Source organism: Botrytis deweyae (genome assembly GCF_014898535.1).
Source record: "Botrytis deweyae strain B1 chromosome Unknown BDEW_007, whole genome shotgun sequence".
Lineage (NCBI taxonomy): Eukaryota > Fungi > Ascomycota > Leotiomycetes > Helotiales > Sclerotiniaceae > Botrytis > Botrytis deweyae.
Genome location: NW_024066214.1, coordinates 813,332 through 838,088, shown reverse-complemented (window position 1 = coordinate 838,088; position 24,757 = coordinate 813,332). Strand labels below are relative to the sequence as shown.

The window sequence follows — 24,757 nt, the reverse complement described above, 5'->3', positions numbered from 1 at the left end:
TGTTACCGGCATAGCAAACGTGAGTTTGTTCGTCGTTTTAGTATTTGACCTCTTTCCTATTGTAGTAATGGAATTAGGTCAAATGGCTTTCTCTATTGCGAAAGTTCATTTATCATCTCTTCATATCACATCGCCGAATCCATACAAACACCTTGGAAATGTATCTCGCATTACCTACAACTATTCTTCTTGCCCCTCTTCACATATAGCATAATTACTTCTTGTTCCTTACTGCTATTCATACCTATCCCAGCGTTCAATATCACAAATTGCTTATACATTGCTCACATCAAGCCTGCCTCAACTACCTTCATCTGAAATCTGTGGCTTACTTCACCAAATTACTCAATTAAATCCTTATGAATTATCTCACTGAGTGCCTTCTATATGCTGGAGTTATCTTAGGGTTCGAACCAGACTCGATACTCACTCTTGAACAGAACGTGGAACCGAAATTAACTGCTGGTTTATATTCCGAACCAAATTTCCCCTTGACGACCACCTACAAGTCTTCACCTACTAGCCCACCCCTTTCACATATTCAGCCCTGGACGTGGTTCTAATTAGAACCCAAAGCACATTGACACTCTCGGGGATAGCTCGCCGTCTCGGACGACATCTCAAGCTCTGTGATGAGAGGATATTGATCGATACAGAGCAAGTCACAATTCAAATGACGGCAATATCGCCATACCTCGATATTCGACCACTTAAACACTTTGCGCAGAACAAGTGCTTTCGTAGCACTGATTCTTACTCAACAACGTACCGTGCACTATATCATTTATGGTCAACACTAGCAACTCGACCAACGCCACGGCACCCATTAATAGTACCCTTCAGGCCTGGCATGACTTGCAAGGGCATGTTATCGACAAGAAATATGACGCTGGCTATATCTTATTATCATTCTTGGTCAGCCTGGTGGGCGCCTGGACTGCATTTGAGCTGCTCAATCTGAGGACAACAAGAAAGGGTCGCTATAATTGGTATGAATCTACCAATCTCTTAGGAGTCTAATATATTAAGTTGACGTTAGGACTGTTCTCGTGTTCGCTTCGATAGCAATGGGAGGTGTTGCTGTTTGGTGTATGCATTTCATTGGCGAAGAGGGAATTATTCTCGGTGGAGGCGATCCTACACTACAAATTTCATACAATAAGTCTTCCATCTCCGAATCGTTCTTCTTACCCGTTATAGTTTTTTTCATCGCATTCTGGACTGTTGGCTCCAACGAAACGATAGATATGCCTCGTGTTGGTCTAGGTGGGACTCTAGCTGGGCTTGGAATATGCGGTATGCATTACCTTGGACAAGCTAGCATCTCGAACTATGCGTGCTTTTATAATATTGTATGGGTCTTCATTTCCGCATTCATAGGCATTGCAGGCAGTGTAGGATCTATCTACCTATTTTTCCTGTGGCGTTCATCCTGGGCATCATGCTGGTCGAAGAAGGGTATCTGCGCTTGTTTACTTGCTTTTTCCATATCCGGGTTACATTGGTTATCATCTGTTGGAACACACTACCATCTTCACAGTCGACCAACACCTCCGGTTTCAAATCCGACCGAGCATTTTGCGATAATCGTCGCTACAGTCTTGGTACGTTGGAATTTCGCAGATTCTGCGGTCCATACTGATTAATTTAGACCATAGTCGCTGCCCTTGTCAACATAACATTAAAATTGATGCTCTTTACCCGAAGACAAGAAAGCATCAACAGTTCACAGAAGCTCACTTTGTTCGCAGCCATATTCGATAAACATGGAAATGTGTTGATTGGTCCACAAGGCTGTTTGCCAAATAGAAAAATAACCAGTTCCTTCATCGAGGGCGTAAGGGAACTCATGCTGTACCCTCGTGTTCCTAAATGCTAATGAATTTTAGTCATTAACTGAGGTTTTCAACACCTCGCATCCAATATTTCTGTGGATATTCAGAGCAGCGAAGAATTGGCATTGCGTTAAAGATATCATTCCAGCAATGCGCCTCAATATCAGTGCTCACATTGAAAAGCATAACCTTAGAGGTAGAGAGGAAGTTAGTCTTGTGGATGACGATGGCGACTTAATCAAGGATTATTCTATTGTGTTCCGAGAGCTTTTCTGCATTGCAGCCGCTGATCTTGCGAATGATCTCCGTATACCCATGGAAAAACTAGGCCCTTTGTACGACGATGTCATTGGTACCGGGCAGAAAATTCCATTGTCAGCAATCATTAAATCTCGTGTTGCTATAGTAAGTGATTTAATAGAAAAAACAATTGGGGATATCCAGCACAAAATCAAAGGTGGTCGCCGCGCCATTAGAAGGCCGAGAAAAGACGTCGAAAAAGATGCAGGAGCAGGAACTGGTCAACTACTCTTTCTTGTCAAGAAAGTTCAGCGACGTGAGGCAGAGGCTTTACAGGCAGCGGGATATCGGTTTGGGAAGATTGGACAAGTTCTAACTCTGCTATCAAATACCATGAAGATTAAGGATGAAACTCTTACCAAGCATCTGTCGGAATTATGGAAGTTTGCAAATCAGGATGAGATTTTGGATCCAGGTTGTCATCTTGCATGCTTCGCAATTCGAGCTTCTGTCCGAGGAGGATTTGATATTGTTGTCAGGAAAGATGCTAAGAGTCAGCTCCCAACTATGACCTTGCCTTTCGAATCACTGGAGCAATGGCAGATGGACTTTTTGACCGCAATGAATACCCTCAATGTAACGGAATGTCAAAGGTTCTTGGCCAAAGCAGTCAAGGCAAAAGAATTACCTACAAGGGAGAAAACATTTTCCAATCAACTGCTTACCACGCTCCAATCATTGAAATACGAAATTGGAGATCCTATTTTCAGTGAAGCATGCCTTATATCCAAACCAATTGAGGCTCCATGTCGTGGAGCTTCCGCAAACCATAGGCCTGGAGTAGGAATTCTCATCGCTTTTCGGCTCATGGTACCTATCAATACTCGTCGTGCGCCAGGAAAGAAATGCACCTTCGCGCCACTCACCCTTTTTAAATTGCAACAACGTGTTTACAAAAACTCTTTAGATCATTCTTTCTTTGTGCGTGCAATATATCGAGAGTTCTCACCGATATTTGCAGCAACATTCCGTGACAGGTCACAAGACAAGAGACTTCTATCACAATGGAGACCTGCCAGATCTGGCGAAGAATTCAAAGTCGAAGTAGTGGAGGAACATGATCCGTTCGGAAACCTCATCACCAGAATCAGGCCCAGCAGGGAGTTACAATCACGGCCTACTATGGAACGATTGAGAACACTCTGGGATGTAAGTCTCGGCCGCTCTAAAGACGAAAATAGTTCTGGTGATAGACCAAAACCAATACGAGCGGCTTCGTATCAATCCATGGGAATCTTGGTCAGTACGGAAGTTGAGAGAGATGTGAAGCTTAGCTCAGATAAGAAGGACAATGGGAAAGGGAGAGGTTTTGATGCTAAACAGGGGAATAGGGGGGTTACAGCGGTAGTTACTGAAGATGTTGAGCCGCTGACATTTGTGGATGAATTATTTCAAATTTGTGTTAAGAACACGGGGATGCCTCATTGATCATTTGAAGATAATGAGAAAGGGAGAGATGGGATGTATGGACGTATGAATATCTTTTGTATTGTGGTACTACTAGATCAGACTAGATTGCGCTTTTAGGCGTGAGATTGGATCAAAATTGGTATTGTACCTTGGTAGTTTTATGAATAGAAACCTATGATTTTTGGAACTCTGAGTGTGTATATATTCAAGCATCAGTTTATTTTCCTTCTAAACATCTGGATTTATGTATTGGCGTGATTATCCTACAGTGAAACGAGATATAATGGTCATGCTCTCGCGAAGTTACGTATTAGTATTGGAAACACCTTTGGGGAGAACATACTACTAGATGTTCAATGCGAGTGTATTGCCTTTTATCAGCATGGTGAAAGAGAGGTATGTTATTTAGTGTTAGGGCAACGGCATTTCAATATCATCGAGTACTGATAATGGAATTAATAAATACAGGTGATATGGATGTACGACACGAATTAGGTAGCGAGAAAGATATTCAGGGTGGGTGGACTCCACGTGGTAGACTTAGATGGGATGGGGTTCATGATATGATTTGAATAACCATCCAGGTAGAGTTTTGGAAGGGACTAGAGAAGTAAGTTAGTTGATATATACAAGTGAGGAAGTAGAGGAGGACAGGAAGATTGGGGCATTAGTAAGTAGGTATTGACGTATTGCTAAGTAGGTACTAAGAAGTGAGTGAGAGGACTGTGTAATGATCTTGATGACTATGTGGATATTTATTGTGAGAGGTGTGTAGTAAGTGGGCTAGATGGGTTGGAAAGAAGAGTATCATCTAGTGTCTACTAGGTTGAGAAGGACCAATGGGTATAGAATCACTGATGGTAAATAGCGCGAGCATCATGATGAAATTGAGAGTTAGAAAGTGCTAATCAGGTTTTATTGAAGGAGTCATATCATCGACAAGTCAACATTTGCATCTTTACATCAATTGCAAAACACTATTGATGGAAATATATAAAACCATACATGGAGAAACTTTTTCGGATTGAGCAAGTATAATAACTATATAAATCAAACGAAAATCCTGAACTCTGAACACAAGATTTAAGCCTCGTAATCTTCGTAAGGCGGTCTGTATGATGACTTCTTTTTTGGAGCGGCGGTCTTACGAACAAATGGGGTGCTTTTGGGTCGTCCTTTTTTCGCCTTGTGTTTGCTTTTTATGTGGCTTTCACATGACTGTTTTTGCATATAACCACCATCCTTCTCATTACAGTATGGGCAGAACCATACAGCAGGTTTCTTTTTGGTTTCTTTTGTTGATTTTGTTGATTTTGTTGATTTTGTTGATTTTTTTGATTTTGGTACTGCTGATTCGATTATGTAACGAGGCTCTCGAGGGGGAGTGCGATGGCGAGCGTTTGCTGGTGGAGCGGCTACCTCCTCCACAGAGTCATCGGGATCTGAAACATCTTCTCCAGGACCCAGTCTATTGTAAATTTCCCAATATTTCGGCGACCTCGGGTTCAATCCACTCAAGGCATCCCGAGCTTTACGACTGAGAGACGATTTGTGAGTATCGTTTATGCCTCTCGCTGCGCCACCAAGAGGAGGATTGATTAACCCCAAATGTTCATCTTTTTTGGCTTGTTTTAAGTCGAATTTACGTATCATCTCCGCTACGTTTTCCAACTCCTGCATTGTTTCTGTATGGCCTCCTGCATGCGCCACAAGGTGTATTCCCTGTTCTGCCAAATCTTGATAATATTGCGAGCCCTCAATAGGAAGTTCAGTCTTCTTCATAAGAGCGCCCTCCCACCAAGCATAATCTTTCCACGGAAATGGCGGCGATCGAAAATGCTGCAGAGCTCGAACAGGATATGTCACATCACCGTATTTAAATTTGTATTCAGGATCAATATCAATTTTCCAATCGCGTCGTGGATTCCATTTATTCTTTTCAATTCGTTGTTTTCTTGCATTGTCTCTCTCATTGCTTCGCGTTAACTCGTCCAAGTAGGCTCGTCGCACTCTCGATTTCTCTTCCTCTTTGGCTTTGGCCTTTTCCCTCTCTTGTCTTTCCCTCTCTTGTCTTTCCCTCTCTTGTCTTTCCCTCTCTTGTCTCTCCTTTTCTTTTTCTTTCTCAATTTGTTCCTGATTCTCCTTTGCCTCCTTGCGCAATGCCAATGCTTGAGCTGACCATGAAAACGCTTGGGGTATCTTCCCATGCTTACTATGGATAAAATCATAAAAGGCTTTGCCCTCTGGCGGAAGATTCGCTTTCTCAAAGAGATTACCCTTCCACCAAGCCCGATCCTTCCAAAAAGTGGGGTTGTTGTCAAATTTCTCTACGGCGGTATTTATACCAGCATAATTAACTTGGAAAGAAGGATCACCGCGTATTCGCGGGTCCTCTTCAATATCTATGTTTGGGTCCAAAGCAAATGTGTATAGCTGAGCTCCTGCTGGAGGCTGTGGAGGTCCAGAAGGTTTGTCCTTATCTCCCGGTGGTGGAATGTTCTTGTCTTTGTTGCTATCAATATCCATTGGTTGAACACCACCTTGTGCCGCCGCTGTTTCTGGGGTATTGGCTCTAACAGGTGATGCAGAACGGGCTCTTTTACGGCTTCTCTCTTCAACAGGCTCAGGAGATCGATCACGTTTACGAACAGGTTGAGGTAGTAGTATCTGTTTCTCCCCTTCACCACTAGCGGCTGCCTTCCTTCGTGCTATTTCCGCAGCCATTTTAGCTCTCTTCTCTGCACGTTGTTTGGCTATTCTACGGTCTTCTTCTTCTTCCTCTTCAATTTGAAGACGAAGTTCCTCTGCTGCAGCAACCTCAATATCAGCCAGTGCCTGCTTTCTGGCCGCTTCTGCGGCCTCTGCTTGTCTCTGTAATTCGGCTTGTCTCTCATATTCTAATCGTTGTTTCTCTCTCGCTTGTTGACTCCTCGCGCTGTCGGGGAATAGGAAGAAACGTTTAAGCCATTTATCGGCTCTGGCTCGCAACGTCTCAGGCTGATCTGGGGGCGGGTTGTATATCTTGAGGCTCAGATCTGAGGGAGTGTAGTCATTAGGCTGCAATTCTTCCTGTGGTTCAAGAAGGACGGCGGGATCGCCCGGATTATATTGCACTTCTCCTGGCATACGTTGTCTGTGAACGAGGTTCAATGCCTTTTCGCTCAATGCTTGGAGTTCTTTTGCATCAATTCGATCCTTGGGGTGATATGAGAGGCATCGTAGAATTGTTCGAATCAGCGTTTTCGAATACTCCTGTTGTGTTGCGATAGGCTCTGTTATTAGGTCTGCACCAAAATAAAGCTTCAGTCCTTGATCAGTAGGTGAGTCTGATATACCGATGTTCCAGGCACTTTCCCCGAGTTCTCTTCCTGTTATCATGTAATATAGCAGCGCACCTATTCCAAAAATATTACAAGGTGTACCAATGCTACGTCCCTCCATGCCGGGATATTTTTGCTCCTAAAAAAATTTAAGCGCAGGATCTTGTCATAAGGTGATAATTACAAACCGGAGTTGCCCACTTTGGATCAGCACGTCCTCGAATACGAAACATCCATGTTTTATCCATTGGATCGCTGGGGATTACTGCTGCCTTTTCAAATTTCCCAAGCTATAATCGCATTAGCACCATTCCTTCATATGAACACTTTTACCTACTAAAAATTTTGTGCCGTTACTGTGCTCCTCTCGGCCATCGTTCATTTTACAAAATACTAGATGACTTAATGCCTGTGACTGTCTCAAAACAGAATAAAATGCTTACTGCTTTCTGGTCTTATATCAAGATGAACAACTGATTTATATTCATCTCGCAATCGGTGTTTTGCTTTTGTCGAATGACCGTGCTCTAGTCTCATACAGATCTTCGCCATACAGCCTATAACGCTCCAAAGATCATTCTCTGAAAGATATTGTTCGCTAGAAAGACTCATTAGAGAGTAGAAGGACTACCAATTCAAAAGACTTACCCAAAATTGTTTTCTAGCCACTGGTTGAGATTTCCTTGTTCATAGTAGGTTGTGTATGTCCTTCCTACTGTTTCCTGGGCAAACTCGTGAACATACGCAGGATCGAAGGTATCATCCGCGCCAGTACCCAAGTCTTCTTCATATGGTCTAGTTGGTAGAATTATATGATCGGCGTCGAATTCAGCAGTTTGTCGTAAGTGATCGAGAATGGCCGCACCATTTTGTAGCCTTGCTTTTGCTTCAGGACTGGATGCTTGTTTTACAACAACTCTCTCATAACTTATACGACGACCACCCGGTTCGACAATCCCCTTCTTGAAGACTGCAATGCCCTTCCCTAAAACCTTGTCCGGGATCCATCTAGAATTGGGCAAAGTATCGGCATCCGCATTGATATCCCATCCATAAACACGGCTCATCCATTCCTCTCCTCTTTTCTGATCCTTTTCAAAATCGGAGAATTTCTCCCACTCTTCGGCGGTTGGAGGTTTCCTTACACCCCTCAAGCCTCCTGGGTAAAATCTATTGGGAGCACCAGCAGCCATATCTTTGCGTAAATTTAGAAGAAAAGTTAAACTGCAATCTTCTCTCTTAGATATTCTTAGAGAGCCATCGATAATTAAATTGATATTTCCAATGCATTATGGCAAAGCAATGGAAATTCAGCGGACAAAGGCCTTGAACTTGAAGCGAAAGAAAGAATTTTCTTTTCTTTACATTGTGATCCGAACCCGCATTGGGAAATTGCAACAAGGAGACAGAAGTTTGACAAACAATAAATTCCACCGGAATTGGATGAAATTCAACCAGTGTTGTTTCTTGGTGAATAATCGTTCGATCAGCATAAGTAGCGTTATCTGATTAGTAGACTCAAACTTTCAGACTAATCGAAAAGCACTCTAGGGGCTATACTATACATTACTCGCGAATTATATCGTAATTTGAATGAGTATAAATACTCGCCGCATTAGAATTTCAACTAAACGAAGGAAATTATTCATTCTGAATTTGATTTCATCTTAATATATACAATTCTATAAAACGATTTATTAATAGAGATCCTATTAAATAAATAAAAAATCGATTCGAACGAGCCTTAAAGGAGATTTAAAAATTTATACCTAGTTGAGTTGAGGTCCTCGTGAGGTTTACAAAGCTATTCTCAATGGGGTTAGTGCTCGACGAGTCACCTGATTGGGTTTATCGAGGTCAACTTCGACTGATCGGGTATCGTTCTATCTCGTGACATATCATTTCTGCTTCTGAAGGAACATTTGCTTCACTTATTACTATTCTGATAATCTTCAATCTTTCTTCTGAAGTTGGGTTTGTTTATTAACTACTAGGTAGACTTTAAATTACTATAACCCCCCACCGAAACCCAATCATCAGATTTACCAGCGCATACCAACCCCGCGTAAACAAATTATCACCTGATTTATTAACCCGATCCCTCCCCCAACAATCCCACATCTGTGCTGTTCAAACTAAACTTGTACTTCGCCTCCAAAACATATGGGCCATCTTCCGGACCCCAGATTTGTTTTCTACCCCATTCGGGCTGATTGATTCCATCAATCCAGTCTTCGACTTCCATGACTACACATCCGTATTGTTGGATTGTACGTGGGCGATCTGAGACGTTGAAGAGTCCTTGAGTTTCCTTGAGAGCCATGGATCCGTTTTGTCCTCCGCAGGAATATACCTGGAAAGCGTCTTGGTCGCTGTAGACGTCGACTTGGATACCGGACCAAGCGGAACGGAGACGTGCGACGGGAGATGTGTGCCATGCCGCGCGAGTGGATGGATCACGGTTGGTAATATAGGCTGTGTCATAGCCGGTGCAGTTGGCACCGCAGTTTCCTAGTAAATCGGGGCTGGAAAAGTTGGCTCCGATTTGTTTTGGGGTGCTCCAGAAGTCGTTGAGTGATTGGGGTTGGTTCGCGATGATGTCTCCAGTTGGGATGAGGATACTGTCTGTACCAATTCGTTGTCCACCATATGGTAGATAAAGAGAGTGGTTGAGAGCAGTAGCTGTCTCATTGTTGGCGAAGCCATCAAGGTTCCAGTATGTCTGTTGATCTGTTAGGTACTCGTCGAAGAAAACAATAAATCTTTTGGGAAAGGAACAAACAACATACGTGCGAACTCAACATGATAGGAGTTTTCTTCGTGGTAGCAATAGCAATCATCTTGAAAGACCAGGTCATGTTAGTCAAAGTGTAAGTCACATAACTAACAACCTCTCCTGGAAATCCTTGTTCTCCATCCGGATCTGTGATTCTCAACATTAGCAAACCATGGAAATCAAAAATTGGAGTCAAACTTACCAGTCAAACTGAAAGTAATCGAACTCGTGGTGTGAGCAACCACAGTCCAGTTTCTCCAATCCCAACCATCTGGACCACCATGCAACGTATCAACTCCCGCCGGGTTATCCGCTGTCGGATTTTCATTCGGCAACACGTTATACGTCTCTCCATCAATAACAAAACTCGAATTCTTGATGCGATTTGCGTATCTTCCCGGTACACCACCAAAATGTGGATGTTGTCTATCTACCCCATAATAGCTCGCGTTGTCGAAACCTCCAACGATATCACGTTCGATACCAGAGGTATCGTTGATGAAGAGATTGGAGATGGATGCACCATAGGCGATGAAGTTTGCACGGATACCCGGAGCAGAGAGCTCGTATTTGCCATTGGCGTCGGGACCGAGGGAGGAACCTGCGATGGTGCTGTTTCCAGCTACTCCAGTGTAAGATTCACCGGGAGATTGAGCTGCAGTCAGGCCTGCTAGCGCGCCGAAGAGCACTGTTGATATCATGTTGATTGACATCATATTGTAGAGTTGTTTTACTGGGAAACAACTGTTCAATTAGAAGTTAAAGTTTAGAAGCGGTGACGCGGCGATGAAGGAGTAACTTTGGCGATGTAAAAGACGATGTTGTTTTCGGGGGGAGAGGTTTAGGAAATATAAGACTATGGATGTCGATTAAGCCGTAGATCACCGTCTCCACAGTGAATTTAAAAGTCGGGGTTTCTGGGGTATAATGATCATCCGATCGTTCAGCTATCTCAGGAGTGAATGGTCAAAGAAGCTTCCGCTTGACGATCTTCTCAATTGACTTGACGTCTGCTGTGCACAGGATTCTTTCTCGAAGCGTCGCGTCGCCGTTCTAGAATCGGACGTCAATCCAAAAACAATCAACAATCACAAAAGTTTCAGAATAAAGCAAACAAAGCAATTGTTTAACAACTCATCCTGAAATCCGAGGGGAAATTACAACTCTTATATCGCATTGATACCCCAGCTATACGACTGCCCCGCATGCATCTAACTACATCTCCCATCCATAAGACCAGCGATTTCTCCATAGACACTAGCATGCAGTGAAAGCTAATCCAAGACAATCCACCTCTTCCATTCATTCCATTCGTTCATTCATCGTTTCCTCCGACCAAATGATGCGGGGATATTATCGCTCACCTTGTACTGCAGCTGGTCGGTCAATAGACCGCTGGAGACGTAGGACTAACCGTTTATACTTTCCTCTCTCCGACCTTCCCAGCCTGCTGCTATAAATCCTTTCCCCGGATCCTGGATTATCGACAAATAAACAAGTTCCTAATTAACCATATAAATGAATCCAGGTACAATCCTTGGCTTACCTTGAAATCCTCACGTAAAAGCTTGACTCGTTCTCCTTGTTCCTGCTCATCCCAATTCTAAATTTCCATGACGTCCCAGTCCCAAGATTGTGAGTGGTGCGTTTAAGCTTCCTCCCGCCATCTTTGTACTCCGTACTGCTTACTGGTCATCCTCGGTACTAAAGAATGCGGGGTTTGCCCCAACCTTGTATCGAGATACTGGGGACCCCAGATCACTCCAGCTACCAACAATTATTAGATTATAGAGAAGCTTTCATCCGTAAATTTGAATGGCCAGCATTCTGTCTGTTGCCAGCATTCCGTTGCCAGCATTCCGTTGACATATCCGTTTGGTATATTACTGACCTGAAGCTTGTGTCTCCGCATCGCTTCCCCTGTACTATTCGCGCGCATAAACTACCCATCTTTTATTTCTGCTCTCCACGGAAAATCTTCTGGCCGATAGGTCAGCGCGATCCAACAATTTGTACTCCATATGCCATGTACCTAGATATGCAGGTATGCGTTCATATACTTGTCATTGATGTTGTATCGCATGAACGTCGTACCACACTGGCTTACGTGATAATTGGAATGATGGACGAGACAAGTGAGCTTTAATTACAATACCACCTGCAGTTAGTTGAACTCTACATAAACTGTGCATGTATCGAAATGGACAATTATGCTAAAAGATTCATTGTAATCCACCACTTCAATTTCCATTCTTTATAATATCTACACAAGCGCGCTCGATTCAAAGCGAAGGACTTCCGAGAGATATATTTGACAACACTTAAACACGCTCTTACACACTTCTAGAACTAACTCTCCACTACACCTTCCCACCCAGCATATTCATGCTCATGCATCAATCAAATTTTCCTCTTGCCCATCCTTCGCCTTTCCTTCCTCACTGTTGTCCTTTGTATCCTTGTTGCTAGCACGTCCCTTGCCCTTACGGTCAGCTGCAGATCGTTGGTAAAACTCGGCCAAAACCTTTTGTGGGATACGGTTGAGCAATTCCTTGGGGTAAATGCGGAGTAAGCTCCATGCTTGATCGAGAGATTCATAAATGGTTCTGGATTCGTAGGCAGATTGTGAAATAAAAGTTCGCTCGAATTTCTCCAAGAACTCCAAAGATAGCTTATCCTCTGAAGACAAAGCCTCTTCACCAACGACAGCCTTCATTGATGCTGCATCACGACCAATGGCATATTTAGCGTACAACTGGTTGGAAACATCACCATGATCCTTTCTAGTGAGCTTCTCTCCGATAGCAGACTTCATAAGACGAGAGAGCGATGGCAAAACGTTGATAGGTGGGTAAATACCACGGTTGTGTAATTGACGGTCGATGAAAATTTGTCCCTCAGTAATATAACCAGTCAAATCGGGAATAGGATGAGTAATATCGTCGTTAGGCATAGTCAAGATAGGAATTTGAGTAATGGATCCATTTCGGCCTTGGACACGACCGGCACGTTCATAGATGGTGGACAAATCCGTGTACATGTAACCTGGGTATCCACGACGACCTGGAACTTCTTCACGAGCAGCTGAAACCTCACGAAGGGCATCACAGTATGCGGTCAAATCAGTAAGAATAACCAAACAATGCTTCTCCAATTGGTAGGCGTAGTATTCGGCAGTGGTAAGGGCAAGACGAGGAGTAATGATACGTTCAATCCTATGAAACATTAGTCTGGTGAACTACGGTGACGGAATGATATGGCACTTACGTAGGATCGTTCGCCAAATTCAAGAAGAGAGTGACACGCTCAAGACTTCCGTTCTCTTCGAAATCCCGGGTGAAGAAACGCGCAGTTTCCAAGTTGACACCCATAGCTGCGAAAACAATGGAGAAGTTCTCCTCATGTCCATCGTGTGTGCCTTTGTTTGTGACACCTTGTTTCTGAACCAAACCAGCCTGTCTACAAATTTGAGCGGCAATTTCGTTATGCGGTAAACCTGCAGCAGAGAAAATAGGGATCTTTTGTCCACGAGCAATGGAGTTCATTGTATCGATGGCAGAGATACCAGTTGAAATCATTTCTTCGGGGTATACCTGATTTAGATTAGCCAGGAATGCGAAATCCAACCTGCTTGTGTCTTACTCTTGAATATGGATTGATAGGACTTCCATTGATGTCCAAATAATCTTCTGCCAACACCTTTGGTCCCTTATCAATCGCTCTTCCAGATCCATCGAAAATTCGACCCAACATATCCTCGGAAACACCTAGTTTCAGACTGTGACCTGTGAACTCGACGGTAGACTATCAAATCATTAGCAATAGTCGCAGATATTGACTTAAGAATATTGTCATACCTTCTTCACATCGATACCGTGAGTGCCCTCGAAAACCTAGCCGCTGGTTAGTATAAAGTGTTGGTTTACGTCGAATTCTCAATTTCGTACTTGGACAACTGCTCGATCACCTGTAGATTTATACAATTAGCAAGTAGTTCAGCATGATCAACGGCACCAATACCACATACCTCTAGCTTCCAACACTTGTCCTGACCTCTGGGTGCCATCAGGTAGCGTTAAGCTAACAATCTCATTGTATCTTGGGAATTTGACCTGCGACATTATTAAAATACGCTCAAAGTCCCCCTATCCATCGTCCTCCACACTCACATTCTCCAAAATAACCAAGGGACCATTGATACCACCGATAGTGTTATACCTGATTCGAGGCGTAACACTGTACGACGACGACTCTCTTGGATCTCCCATTGTGGCGATTTGGTGTGCGATTTATCCGAGTTGTGAAAAGAAAATTAGAAAATATGCTTCAGCTCCTAAGAAGCTCCAGCGATGGTTATGCTGGCTGGTTTCGTAGATGACGAGCTTGGTTTGTTTGAGAGGTTGGAGAGCTTGAGATGCTTCAGAGTGGAGCTTAGCTTGTTTGAATCGAGGCAATTGCGATAAGCGACAAGGTTGGTCAGTATCACGTGATAAATCCGCTCCTGGCGGCAAGTCGAAGTGCCAAGTTCTCTCTTCATTTGGCTCAGGATATCAATGGAAAGCAGTGTAAATTACGCAGTAAAGGCTTTGCATATTCATTTGAGGTCGTTAGATCACTCCGGAAGTCGCATGGCAGTAAGCAACACTACACATGCACTATTTCACAATCTTGCTCCGTTTTCCCCAATTCCCACCGAACGCCAGTCATCCATCTCAATTTATCATGGAACAGTTTTGAACCTTCTGAAGATATCCATCGCGTTAGTTATGAATATCATTTACGACTTCTTGCACCAATCACTGCCTTTCCAACGCTACTTGCATTCGGCTTCCCGATTTCCCCAGTAATCCATTGTCCAATATCAGCCAATGCATCTAAATCAACGCCAGTCTGCATCCCCATACTTTCTAACAAGTAAACCATATCTTCCGTGGCTACATTTCCAGTGGCGCCAGGACTATACGGACACCCACCTAGCCCACCTACACTGCTATCGAAAGTTCTAATACCATGCTCCAAGCTCACAACTGTGTTGATCAACGCCTGTCCATATGTATCATGAAAATGCATCGCGATATCCTCATTCAGTATTCCCGCTGATTGCATGGTACGTAAAAGTTTTTGGGTCTTAGGTCCTGTACCCATTCCAGTTGTATCTCCAAGATCAATCTCATCCGCTCCCATTTCCAATAGTTCTGTCGCTATTTCCGCCACTCGGTGGGGATCTACATTATCGCCTTCAAATGGACAGCCCAGCACAACTGATATGTAGGCGCGAACTCGCATTCCAGCTGCCTTTGCACCTTGTATGACTTCTTCAAATCGTTTTAATGATGTAGCGATGTCACAATTAAGATTCTTTTGTGAAAATGATTCGGTCGCTGCTGCAAAAACGGCCATCTCGATATATGGCTTATTGGGAGACGACTTGCGATTCTCCGGACCATCATCAAGAGGAACGTCGGCAGTGTTGTATGCATTTCGATTTTGAGACAGGATATTCAGGGCTTTGTCAAGACCCTTCCTATTGGGTGCCAGGAAGGAGTATCTGAGTGGACTGGTCGATTGATTATGTTTTTGCAGAACATGTTCGAGAATCTCACTCGCGTCTGCCATCTGCCAATATCCCATAGTCAGTTACTGTTGATCTAACTTTCAAGACTCCCAGCTTACTTGTGGCACCCATTTTGGCGCAACGAAAGAACCAGCTTCGATATCCTGCAAGCCCGTCTGTGCAAGCCTTTCAATCAACCTTATTTTCGTTGCTAAAGGTATAATTGTTTTCTCATTCTGTAAACCATCTCGGGGTCCAACTTCCACTAATTTCACCCGATTGTCACCATGTTGTTGATTCCCATTTGTTTCGCCTACCAGAGGATCGACTGCTGTTGCGAGATGTCGCAATTGACGAAGCGGTAAATCAGCATTTCGGCATCGAAATATGCGCCGTGATAACATCATGAATAAAGTTGCATTGTCCAATTTACTTATTACTGGTGGTTTTGTTTTTGAAGTACAGCTTGATGGTTCATCTGGGGAATTGTGCGGGGAGAGCTCGATGCATGGGCCGATGTTTAGCCGACTGCTTTCTGGTTCGGACCAGCCAATAGTGAGAGACAACTAAAAGTTCATCTCCCCATAATATTCCGCGAATAACCGTCCGGTTCTCCGAGTAGACTCTGGCATTACTTATGTCTCCTTGTAGAATGGAATAGCCTCTCGAGCCTTTATATTGGTGGATAATGTACATAAGCGCGAATTGCCCTCGAATTTTGGACATTCGATCCCCCTTCGCTGGATCTACTATTAGCCGAGTCAATAAGTACTCAATACCTATCTATCGTTAGAAGTCACACATAACACATGCAACAGCAAGTAATATCGAATTTAAAAAGGTATAAAGGTTCTATTTTCCATTTTCCATATCTATTAACTATAGTTAAACGCTTCAAAGTATCTCAAGAAACTCCCCCAAAAGTTCATCCAATCACCCATTACATCATAGCCGCACCATCGATACCAATGACCTTTCCGTTAACCCATTCACCATCTTGACTCGCCAAGAAGCAAACAACTCTGGCAATATCGATGGGGAGACCGACTCTGTGGAGCGGCGACCAGGTAGCGGCATACTCATCGACTTCCTCGTCGTTGAGGTTGGCGCCGTTGGGAATGTATTCACGGCAAACTTTGTGGTACATGTCGGTACGGATTCCACCTGGAGCAATGCAGTTGACGGTGATCTTCTTGTCACCGAAGTCTGAAGGATTATTAGTACGATGCTTGGTGTATGGGAGAAGAGACAGAAGGTAGACATACCGATAGCCATGCAGCGGACGAAAGTCTCAATAGCACCCTTGGAACCAGAGTAGACAGTGTGTTGAGGAACACCCTTAGCTTGACCAGTGATGGATCCCATCATGATCAAACGACCTCCAACTTCCAAATTCTTGTAAGCCTCTCTGGCAACGAAGAATTGACCTCTGGTGTTGATGTTCATAACACGGTCGTATTCCTCCTCAGTAACATCCTTGATATGTCCGAAGGTAACGACACCAGAGTTGGAGCAAACAATGTCGAGCTTACCCCATTGCTTCTTGGCTTGAGCAAAGAGGTTGATGATATCAGAGACGACGGAAACATTTCCTTGTAGGGCAACTGCCTCGGAACCGGCCTTCTTGATAGTGTTGACGACCTCTTGGGCAGCGGCATCGGAGTTGGCGTAGTTTACAATGACTTTTGCGCCGCGACGACCGAGCTCACAGGCCATTTCGGCACCGATACCACGACCTGGTTTGTAATGTTAGAATGGAACCTGAAAAGGAAGAGTAAGATCACGTACCTGATCCGGTAACCAAAGCAACTTTGCCCTTCAAGCTGGCGCTCTCAAGACCGAGAGGACCTGGGACCTTGGTGTAATCAACCTTCTCCTTAGTGCCATTGGTGGCTCCGTTTGATCCGTTTGTAGCAGACATTTTGATTGATGTTTTTGGGAGATTGGTTTTGTGAAAAAGTACGTGAATGAAATGGGTATTAAGAGTATTGCAAGATTAAAGCAGAAGACAGTGAAGTAAAGATGATGATAATAAAGATTCTACTTCCTGAGAACTTACGGTCTCTATATATCATTTCTGTGCAGCTAAAAATACCAACAACACAAGTCAAGTGAAGTCAAAGCAGACTTAAGGTAAGCCGTCACCTCAATGCGCACACACAAGGATTGACACTTTCCACATCTGATCTCGCTCTATTCAAAGTCCGTGAGAAGCGAGCTTGCGAATAAGACTATAATTTCCTGCATATTAGAAAGTGTCCGTCGAACAGCGATGGCCGTGCTGGACTTGCTGATACATATGCGATGCGAAGAATAGTACGGCTTGTTGTGTCAAAGTTTGGATGGTTTTGCGGCTGATGTAGCGGATCCGAGATCTGATGTTGTGCCGCCATGCCGAAATAGTGAAGTACTTTACGGACTTCCAGCTTCAAATTGATGAATTGATAGATGGATGGTAAGGTGAGATTCCAGTCATTAAGCCATGGCATATTGTTGCTGGGGAAGTGATAATACAAGATGTAATCAGCTCGGCTTTTCCATACTGCACATCTAACCTCGGTTACCCTGCAAATGCCCCTTCATCAACGCGAAAGAGATAATTTGGTCATTGAACATCCACAGATTGACTATCTGTAGACTAGAAAAGATTATACAACTGTCAATGTCGTGTACTGAATAAAAACAAAATAAAACTCCATTTCCATGTAGGGTCAAAGATAGAAGTTAGCGGGGGTCGATCATAGTCCGTGCATGGGTCCATTCCCATATCTATTATCCAATGATCAAGCTAATCAATGTTTCATGTATCAAGACCTTCTCTATGGCTCTTCAAATGGCTTGCTTGGTTTGGGTCAAACGCCCACACCATCCTGTGGGGTTGTCCGATCAATTGAAGTTATGACAAGCACCACGCACTACACACTACTCGGATACACACTACTCGGATTGTTTGTCAAACGCGAAGACCGAAACCGAAAGAGAAAGAGAGGAGAGAGAAGAGGTATGTTTCATGAGATGGCATTTTCAATGACGTCTGTTGTGATATGGGAGCATTTTTCTTGCGATGCTATATTTCGGCATGTTTATTTGCAAGGTGAGATTTGGAAATAGTCCAGCTCCCCCATTCGAGACCGCTATCAACAGCTGCAATCCTCAAAGCTCATGTCCATCATCTTCGATCTTTTGGCAACAGAGGCTGTGGCTCGATACACAACATGAAGGCTCCAATTATCTAACTTAGTGTATTAGTACGATATAAGTAGATGCAAGCCAAAGAGCTCGAATCGCGATATTTTGGGCTTTGTGTGCTCGTGTCATCAGCGCCTAAATACTCCGTAGTCTTGAATGATCCGAGCCCACGTCCACGTCCATTAGCACGGCCCTGCGCTTCGGGAGCTAAGTACTATGCACACGACGGGATTCGCGCTTTCATCTTCTAGAAGTCTCTCATAGAAGCTCTAGGTAATCAGACGACTTCTATCATTCGTTTGACTTTGTGTTCTCCCGTATTTGAACTTGGCAATGCTGGGCGATGCTGGGCGGTGGAAATTGCCACGTGACGTGTGTCTTGGAGAACATTCAAGTAGGTTCCTGGGGAATTGAAGTTGTGTTTATGATTTTAAGACGAAGTGTAAATCGTTCTACTTCCAAACTTTGAAGCGGTGTGTTGTTCAAGCTTCCTACAACTGTTGGCTTCGGATATGTTGTGAAATATGGCTGACGCGTGTCGTGAAAGTGTGCTTTAGCCCGACTGATTGGGAAAATCTCAACTGGTGCCCGTCGACCCATTTCAATGATTTTGGTTTCGATCAAACGAGGTTATATTGGAGGGATATATCACCCACAACGTCAACGGTTGGTATCACCGTAGACGCGTTAGTGACACAACCGTCGTACGATGATACACATCGCGGCAATTCTGTCAAACAGGACACGAAAGATCATTCTGACGTAGAGGAACAGAAGCTAATAAATAAATAGTGTATTTTTGGTATCGTAATGTAGAACCAATCAGATATCCTAGTGCTGGTATAGAGAAGTATGATGAAAAATCAGTCTTCATGCGCTTTTGAAAATCCCCACCCATGGTCTATTTCCCCCAGAAAGAAATCCTGCGATCGTTCAAGTTTCGCTCGGGAAGGGCTTTCTACCCCATACAACATAACTACAAAGATTAGCATGGCATGATTTATGTGAAGATCAGAACTTACATGGGAATATATGCGTGAATATTCCTGTCCCTCCCAGATTTCTTTGCATTGAGAAGTAATTCCTTGACCTCTGCCTCATCCATATTCGACCCCTCTACTACAGTCCGCGTGGTTGAATACAACCATCGCTTTATGTCCTTTTGCATCATTGCACCGATTTTCTTCTCTTTTGCTCCCATCGCCCAATCATTTATCGGATTGTGGTAGATTGTCTCTGTTACCTCTTCGAACCCAATATCTTCTAACCATTCCATGTATTTTGGGATATTAGTCCAAGGTCTACTGCCAGCCTCGCCTGCTTCAATACATGCTTGGAACCATTTGGCAATTCCACTGCTTTCCATTGAGTCGTCAATAGCAGCTAGCGGGAGTTTCGCATCGAGAATCTGGAAATACCCGCCAGGCTCAAGAGCATTGTAAGCCGATCTGAAGACCTCTTTCTGGTCACTGAAACACATCATCAGATCACGCATGTGGACGAAATCAAATTTGTGTGGAAAGTCCCATGTTTCCTCGGCATCAGCAACAATAAATTTGCAGTTTTCGGGAGTACTGTTTAGTACTTAGCCAAAGCTCACTAGTATTGAAGAATGAACTTACCTTTCACGTTGCGAAGGGCTAAGGTCGGTTCCAATGACTTGCGTATTTGGGTACTCAGTAGCTGTTCTGATTAGGTTTGCATTCTGACAATGAAGCTTGATATTACTTACCAAATTCAACTGCCCATATCCCATGTCCAGTCCCAACACTAAGCAGAAGTTAGTAACTGTAATTCATAGTCTTAGGATGAAGAATCCTCCAACGATGTATCTGAGTGTAGCAAGACACAATATAAGGCTGAGTGATGGGGATCACGGGATTAAAGAATGATGAGCTTTACTGACTCTAGGACATGCTTCACCTCTTCTGGATTTAAAGGTGGCAAGTATATTCTTTCATCCATCATAACTTTGAACATCTGGTGCTGAAGATCTAGTCAAAGTGAGCTGCTGTACAACGAACCAAAGAATTATCCATGATCAGAATGTACTAACCTAATCTATCTTGTTCGAACTAGCAAAGTACATCTTTCAGCCAGAGCATTTTTCGAGTTGGAGCACAACTCTTACCTTATCGATAGGTAATTTATATTCTACGAGGGTCAAGTTAATATCCTGCATCGTGCTATGTGCGGAGAATGAGACAGAGGACTTACTTGTATCTTTATCCTCGTGAAATGTTCTCGTCGTCTCCGGGCCATATTCTTCTTCACTATCGGAGTAATATGTATCGGCAACCTTGAAAGCATTAGTATGTCCTGCATGTATTATGTAGTTGAACAAATCCAAAGGCCACGAACTGCGGGATCAACTTCTAGCTCAACGGCCGTCGTTTCTGTAACCACAATATCAAACCCGAACATGATGGCAAATTTTGTATATATTTTGTATTAATGACTAAAACGGCGTGCAGAAGTAACTTTTTCGAGGGAGCACTTGATATGTATGAATGATATTGTGGATGCAAGAGTTTTAAGAAGTTAACGATGTTTATCAAAGGTGGGATTTCAAGCCAATTTTCCAACGATTGGAGCAAGCGATGAAAATCCCCAAAATGAAAATATCGAATTCTAATTTCTCTTACTCCCACTTTGCACACGCAACAGAAATAGAGTTTGAACGTTTTGTGGTTCTGGAACGCTACCGATAAAAATATGTAAGACTGGCAACGGTACTGACCACTGTTCGCAATGCAAATAAGATCGAACATCGGTACTGTACAGTATTTCAATCAATATTTGTACCGCCTGTGAAGAGACGTAACTTCCCGTAACCCTGGTTCCGGGGATGTATTTCCTTGTGCCCCATGGATCAAATTCGGTACTTGGCGTGGGCACAACGGACGCTCGACTCAAAATGGTCAAATTTTTTATCTGATAGATTCGTTGTTTGAACTTCTGGGGATATAAACTAGTCATGTATAGACAGTCGAGATACATTACTGGCCCAAGTAGTTGCTCGTAACCGATCAGATTGTAGCCTTGAAGATTGTTTGGCGATGAGTTGCGATACTGTACCGGTAGGTATGTAAATTCAGCCCACCAGCCCACCAGGTGCCATAGCACGCACACTCACACTATGTGAGGTTGTGGGGGCTCGAAGTTCTAATGCTCCGGACATGTCGTGAAACTTGTACGTGTAATAAGTGACTTGAGTTAGGCATCTAAAAGTGGAATCTATTATATATCATCTAACAAAGACATATGGCTAATGCTATGGCTAATGCAATGAAGCAGAACTTGATCAGCCATGCTCGCCATGCTCGCCATGCTCAAAGTGTATGTATACATACGAAGCAGAACGATGGAGGCTCTAATAATCTTGCATGTCGTCGAGTATATGCAGCATTGCAGCCTCCAACTATCTAACTCCACTCGAGTAGGACCACCCAGTCAGATAAGGCTTATTAGGGGCTTTAATCGCTAGACCTTCCTTCTAATTAATCGTAGATGCATATGAATCACCAGAACCAACCCAGAAATTTAATTGCTGTCAATTTCATTTCATTTATCTAATCGCATTGATCGCATTAAAATCGTCTAATCCACTATGGTTAACTCAATGAAGGTAAAACTAATCTATCGGATTAGGGTACGATGAAATTCTTCCAGAAGCTACGGAGTATACCCATCATAAAAACTGTTAATAAAGAATGAAAGCGTGAATAAAACGTTCGTTCTTTCTTCATCTCCCTACACGAGTGATATTCTACACAAAATCCATCAACTCGTGTTCCAGTCGGAAACCGTTAGAATTCGATTCGAGCCCGGATTGTAAGCAGGACCGACAGCTTCGATCATTCAATGTACGGTAAAGCGCCACCATGCTGATTGCTTCCCGTCTTGCATTCCTTGAGTTCGCCTCATTCTCAATCAATATGAATAACTTCACCCACAACCACGTATGTGGACAATACCATCGACTGTTTAATTGAATCTTGGCAACAAGGAAAATGACAGGATGGATGCTTCCATGTATAGGTCTTTGACGATTGATGAATATCAAATACGAGTCGTACATCTCCTTCCAAAATTTCGCATTGAATCAGATCGTACCTTAAACGTGCATATTGAATGCGAATTGAGATGTGTAAGTTTTATTGACAGGCCTCAGTATGAAGCTTTGTCGTATCAATGGGGTTCACCACGAGATCGCCAGATGATCTTTATTAATGGGCAGAAATGTCTAGTTCGAGCCAATCTTTGGTCCGCACTCAATCAATTAAGGAACGAACATACAGAACGGATCCTTTGGGTAGACGCACTCTGTATCAATCAATCTGATACATTTGAGCGAAACCATCAAGTGGGGCAGATGAGCAAGATTTATGAACAAGCGGCAAGAGTGATTTGCTGGATAGGCGTTGATGAAGGGGTAGAGTTTTCTTCCGCTCACAATGTCCATACGACGGAATTCGTTCCACCCATTGCGATCAGGACTCTTCAAGCTCTCAGTCGGTCAGGTAGACGATCAGACCAAAAATTACCTACCACAGGACTACCCTATTCGCTTTTGCCTTCAAGCCCAAGTCGCTCCCTGGAATCATTATGTCGATTGTTCTATCGCCCATACTGGAAACGACTTTGGATCATCCAAGAATTAACTCTGGCCAAAGAAATATTGGTTCAGTGCGGTGAATATAGTTTTGAGTGGAAAGATCTCGCTCGATGTTGTGATAATCTAGAGCAAATCTCTGAACATTGGTTGACTATTCGAGACAAGAAAGTATACAGATTGGTCTGTAAGATCAAGGATAGCATCCCACGCCGGTTGCACCGGCAAAGGAAGGAGAGACAAACGCACGGGGAACAAGCGCATCCACTTCTTGAGCTTCTCTTTACATACAGCGAAGCACAATGCGAAGATATTCGTGATAAAGTTCTCGGACTACATAGTCTAGCCCATGACTGCTGTAAACGAGGAATACCTGTCGACTATGGAATCTCGATCCTGGAGATATGCTCAAGGATTCTGATCCATCATTTTTCCGAGCATCAGTCACCGCTATTTTACACAGCTAGGCATACGACCGCGGCGATACATAGGCTTCTAAAGGCGCCAAAACCAGATGCATATTTACAACGGAAAATGCTAAATTCCACAGCCAAAGCCACACTGAAATTCAACGGCACTCTAGAAGGTACCATCTCATGGTTGAGCCCCGCATCTGACGATCTACCACTCACAGAATGGGTGCTACCTCATCATGGCCACGAAACGATTATTGCAGCAGTCGCTCAAATCCATGAAAAAATGAACGAATTCGGATTCACAAAAAATCTTGACAAATACCGGCTCTCCCGCATCGGCCATGCCAAATACAGCCGCGCAATTCCAAAGGGTAATTCATATATCGAACTAGACTCGCCCATCACAAACAACATTTCCAGCCCAAGCGACAAACCATCTTCAAGTTCTTCCAACCTTGGAAACAAACATTTGGGTTTCGCAAGTAGCAAAATACAGCAAGCGATCAAATGGCGCGATCTCGATATCATGTTCCGTAAAGGTCTCGATTGGACTCCAATTATTGGAGGAACAGTTAGTAAAGACCGCCGCGGGTGCGCATATCTATTTCGAGTGAAAATTTACTGCATTATGTGCCGGACAATGCAACAACGGGTGATCTGATGTGTCAAATTGATGATAGTGATACGATACTGATATTGAGATGGGATGTTAGTGGAAAGGGGGGGGTGGTAGGTATGTGGTTGTGGGAAGGGCAAGCGAGGTACCGCATGCGGGGAGGAGGGAACAGGAAATCTCGAGGTATGGAGCGAGGGAAAGGGTTAGAATTTGGTTGGATGCTCCGACATTGCAATTGTTGAGTTGGGAGGAGGGCTAGTTTTTGAGAAATTTGCTTTGGGGATTGGCTCGAGATATTCGATTCCTGGATGTCAGCAGGATATTGCTATATGTACTCTAATGATTGATGAAATAAGGCGTGGACACAAAGGAGGATGGGGAAAGTTTCAGTGCACCAATGAAAATAGGAAACGGTGTTTACATCAGTGTGAAAGTGATAAAGTCAAGAAATAAGAATATGCTATAAAATCCGACTCTACGTATAACACATTACTCGTCGTAATTTACCAGTAACACACCTACACTACTAAGACACTATACCTAAGTATCCTCGATATCCAAATCTCACCCACCCCACAGCCCAACATTCTCAAAACAAATTTACCCACCACCACCACCAACAACAACAACAGGCTACAAAAACAAAGATCAAGACCATCAAAAGATAAAAACATCCACAATCTCACACACACATATCCCAACATTTACTCACTAACTATACCAAGC

At 43.5% G+C, this 24,757-nt stretch overlaps 8 protein-coding genes across 8 annotated transcripts; 2 read left to right on the top strand and 6 right to left on the bottom strand.

The window, feature by feature from the left end:
• Window positions 1–786: 786 nt before the first annotated feature.
• On the top strand, window positions 787–3,563 carry EAE98_003975 (uncharacterized protein; the record flags this gene model as incomplete). The annotated part of the gene is made up of 4 exons (XM_038951595.1): window positions 787–989; window positions 1,040–1,604; window positions 1,652–1,837; window positions 1,890–3,563. 4 exons carry the CDS (start codon window positions 787–789, stop codon window positions 3,561–3,563), a joined length of 2,628 nt encoding a protein of 875 aa, XP_038812068.1.
• A 1,065-nt stretch (window positions 3,564–4,628) lies between these two features.
• Window positions 4,629–8,058, bottom strand: EAE98_003974 (uncharacterized protein; the record flags this gene model as incomplete). The annotated part of the gene is made up of 5 exons (XM_038951594.1): window positions 4,629–7,004; window positions 7,054–7,155; window positions 7,203–7,258; window positions 7,309–7,463; window positions 7,514–8,058. The coding sequence occupies 5 exons, from the start codon at window positions 8,056–8,058 to the stop codon at window positions 4,629–4,631; spliced, it is 3,234 nt and encodes a 1,077-aa protein (XP_038812067.1).
• A 721-nt stretch (window positions 8,059–8,779) lies between these two features.
• On the bottom strand, window positions 8,780–11,213 carry EAE98_003973 (uncharacterized protein). The gene is made up of 3 exons (XM_038951593.1): window positions 9,844–11,213; window positions 9,655–9,788; window positions 8,780–9,587 (listed from the first exon to the last, which is right to left on the bottom strand). Exons 1-3 carry the CDS (start codon window positions 10,355–10,357, stop codon window positions 8,955–8,957), a joined length of 1,281 nt encoding a protein of 426 aa, XP_038812066.1. The 5' UTR covers window positions 10,358–11,213; the 3' UTR covers window positions 8,780–8,954.
• An 817-nt stretch (window positions 11,214–12,030) lies between these two features.
• EAE98_003972 (uncharacterized protein) lies at window positions 12,031–13,909 on the bottom strand (the record flags this gene model as incomplete). Its single annotated transcript, XM_038951592.1, has 7 exons — window positions 12,031–12,856; window positions 12,909–13,234; window positions 13,284–13,445; window positions 13,499–13,534; window positions 13,589–13,608; window positions 13,669–13,753; window positions 13,811–13,909. The coding sequence occupies 7 exons, from the start codon at window positions 13,907–13,909 to the stop codon at window positions 12,031–12,033; spliced, it is 1,554 nt and encodes a 517-aa protein (XP_038812065.1).
• A 505-nt stretch (window positions 13,910–14,414) lies between these two features.
• Window positions 14,415–15,599, bottom strand: EAE98_003971 (uncharacterized protein; the record flags this gene model as incomplete). Its single annotated transcript, XM_038951591.1, has 2 exons — window positions 14,415–15,257; window positions 15,315–15,599. The coding sequence occupies 2 exons, from the start codon at window positions 15,597–15,599 to the stop codon at window positions 14,415–14,417; spliced, it is 1,128 nt and encodes a 375-aa protein (XP_038812064.1).
• Window positions 15,600–16,027: 428 nt separating this feature from the next.
• On the bottom strand, window positions 16,028–17,260 carry EAE98_003970 (uncharacterized protein). Its single transcript, XM_038951590.1, has 3 exons — window positions 16,984–17,260; window positions 16,461–16,931; window positions 16,028–16,401 (listed from the first exon to the last, which is right to left on the bottom strand). The coding sequence occupies exons 1-3, from the start codon at window positions 17,114–17,116 to the stop codon at window positions 16,136–16,138; spliced, it is 870 nt and encodes a 289-aa protein (XP_038812063.1). The 5' UTR covers window positions 17,117–17,260; the 3' UTR covers window positions 16,028–16,135.
• A 2,057-nt stretch (window positions 17,261–19,317) lies between these two features.
• EAE98_003969 (uncharacterized protein) lies at window positions 19,318–20,808 on the bottom strand (the record flags this gene model as incomplete). Its single annotated transcript, XM_038951589.1, has 9 exons — window positions 19,318–19,360; window positions 19,407–19,958; window positions 20,007–20,067; window positions 20,117–20,154; window positions 20,291–20,378; window positions 20,441–20,459; window positions 20,516–20,538; window positions 20,602–20,683; window positions 20,746–20,808. 9 exons carry the CDS (start codon window positions 20,806–20,808, stop codon window positions 19,318–19,320), a joined length of 969 nt encoding a protein of 322 aa, XP_038812062.1.
• A 1,460-nt stretch (window positions 20,809–22,268) lies between these two features.
• On the top strand, window positions 22,269–24,098 carry EAE98_003968 (uncharacterized protein; the record flags this gene model as incomplete). Its single annotated transcript, XM_038951588.1, has 3 exons — window positions 22,269–22,346; window positions 22,559–23,986; window positions 24,096–24,098. 3 exons carry the CDS (start codon window positions 22,269–22,271, stop codon window positions 24,096–24,098), a joined length of 1,509 nt encoding a protein of 502 aa, XP_038812061.1.
• Between the last annotated feature and the right edge of the window lie 659 nt (window positions 24,099–24,757).

What these genes read in the sequence shown, in the direction of transcription:
- EAE98_003973 (XM_038951593.1), bottom strand. Translation starts at nt 10,357, where the DNA reads ATGATGTCAATCAACATGATATCAACAGTGCTCTTCGGCGCGCTAGCA. An exon ending in GATTACTTTCAGTTTGACTG is followed by an intron (nt 9,789 to 9,843) that starts GTAAGTTTGACT and finishes TGAGAATCACAG; the next exon opens with ATCCGGATGGAGAACAAGGA. An exon ending in CTATCATGTTGAGTTCGCAC is followed by an intron (nt 9,588 to 9,654) that starts GTATGTTGTTTG and finishes ACAGATCAACAG; the next exon opens with ACATACTGGAACCTTGATGG.
- EAE98_003970 (XM_038951590.1), bottom strand. Translation starts at nt 17,116, where the DNA reads ATGTCTGCTACAAACGGATCAAACGGAGCCACCAATGGCACTAAGGAG. An exon ending in TGCTTTGGTTACCGGATCAG is followed by an intron (nt 16,932 to 16,983) that starts GTACGTGATCTT and finishes ATTACAAACCAG; the next exon opens with GTCGTGGTATCGGTGCCGAA. An exon ending in CGTCCGCTGCATGGCTATCG is followed by an intron (nt 16,402 to 16,460) that starts GTATGTCTACCT and finishes ATAATCCTTCAG; the next exon opens with ACTTCGGTGACAAGAAGATC.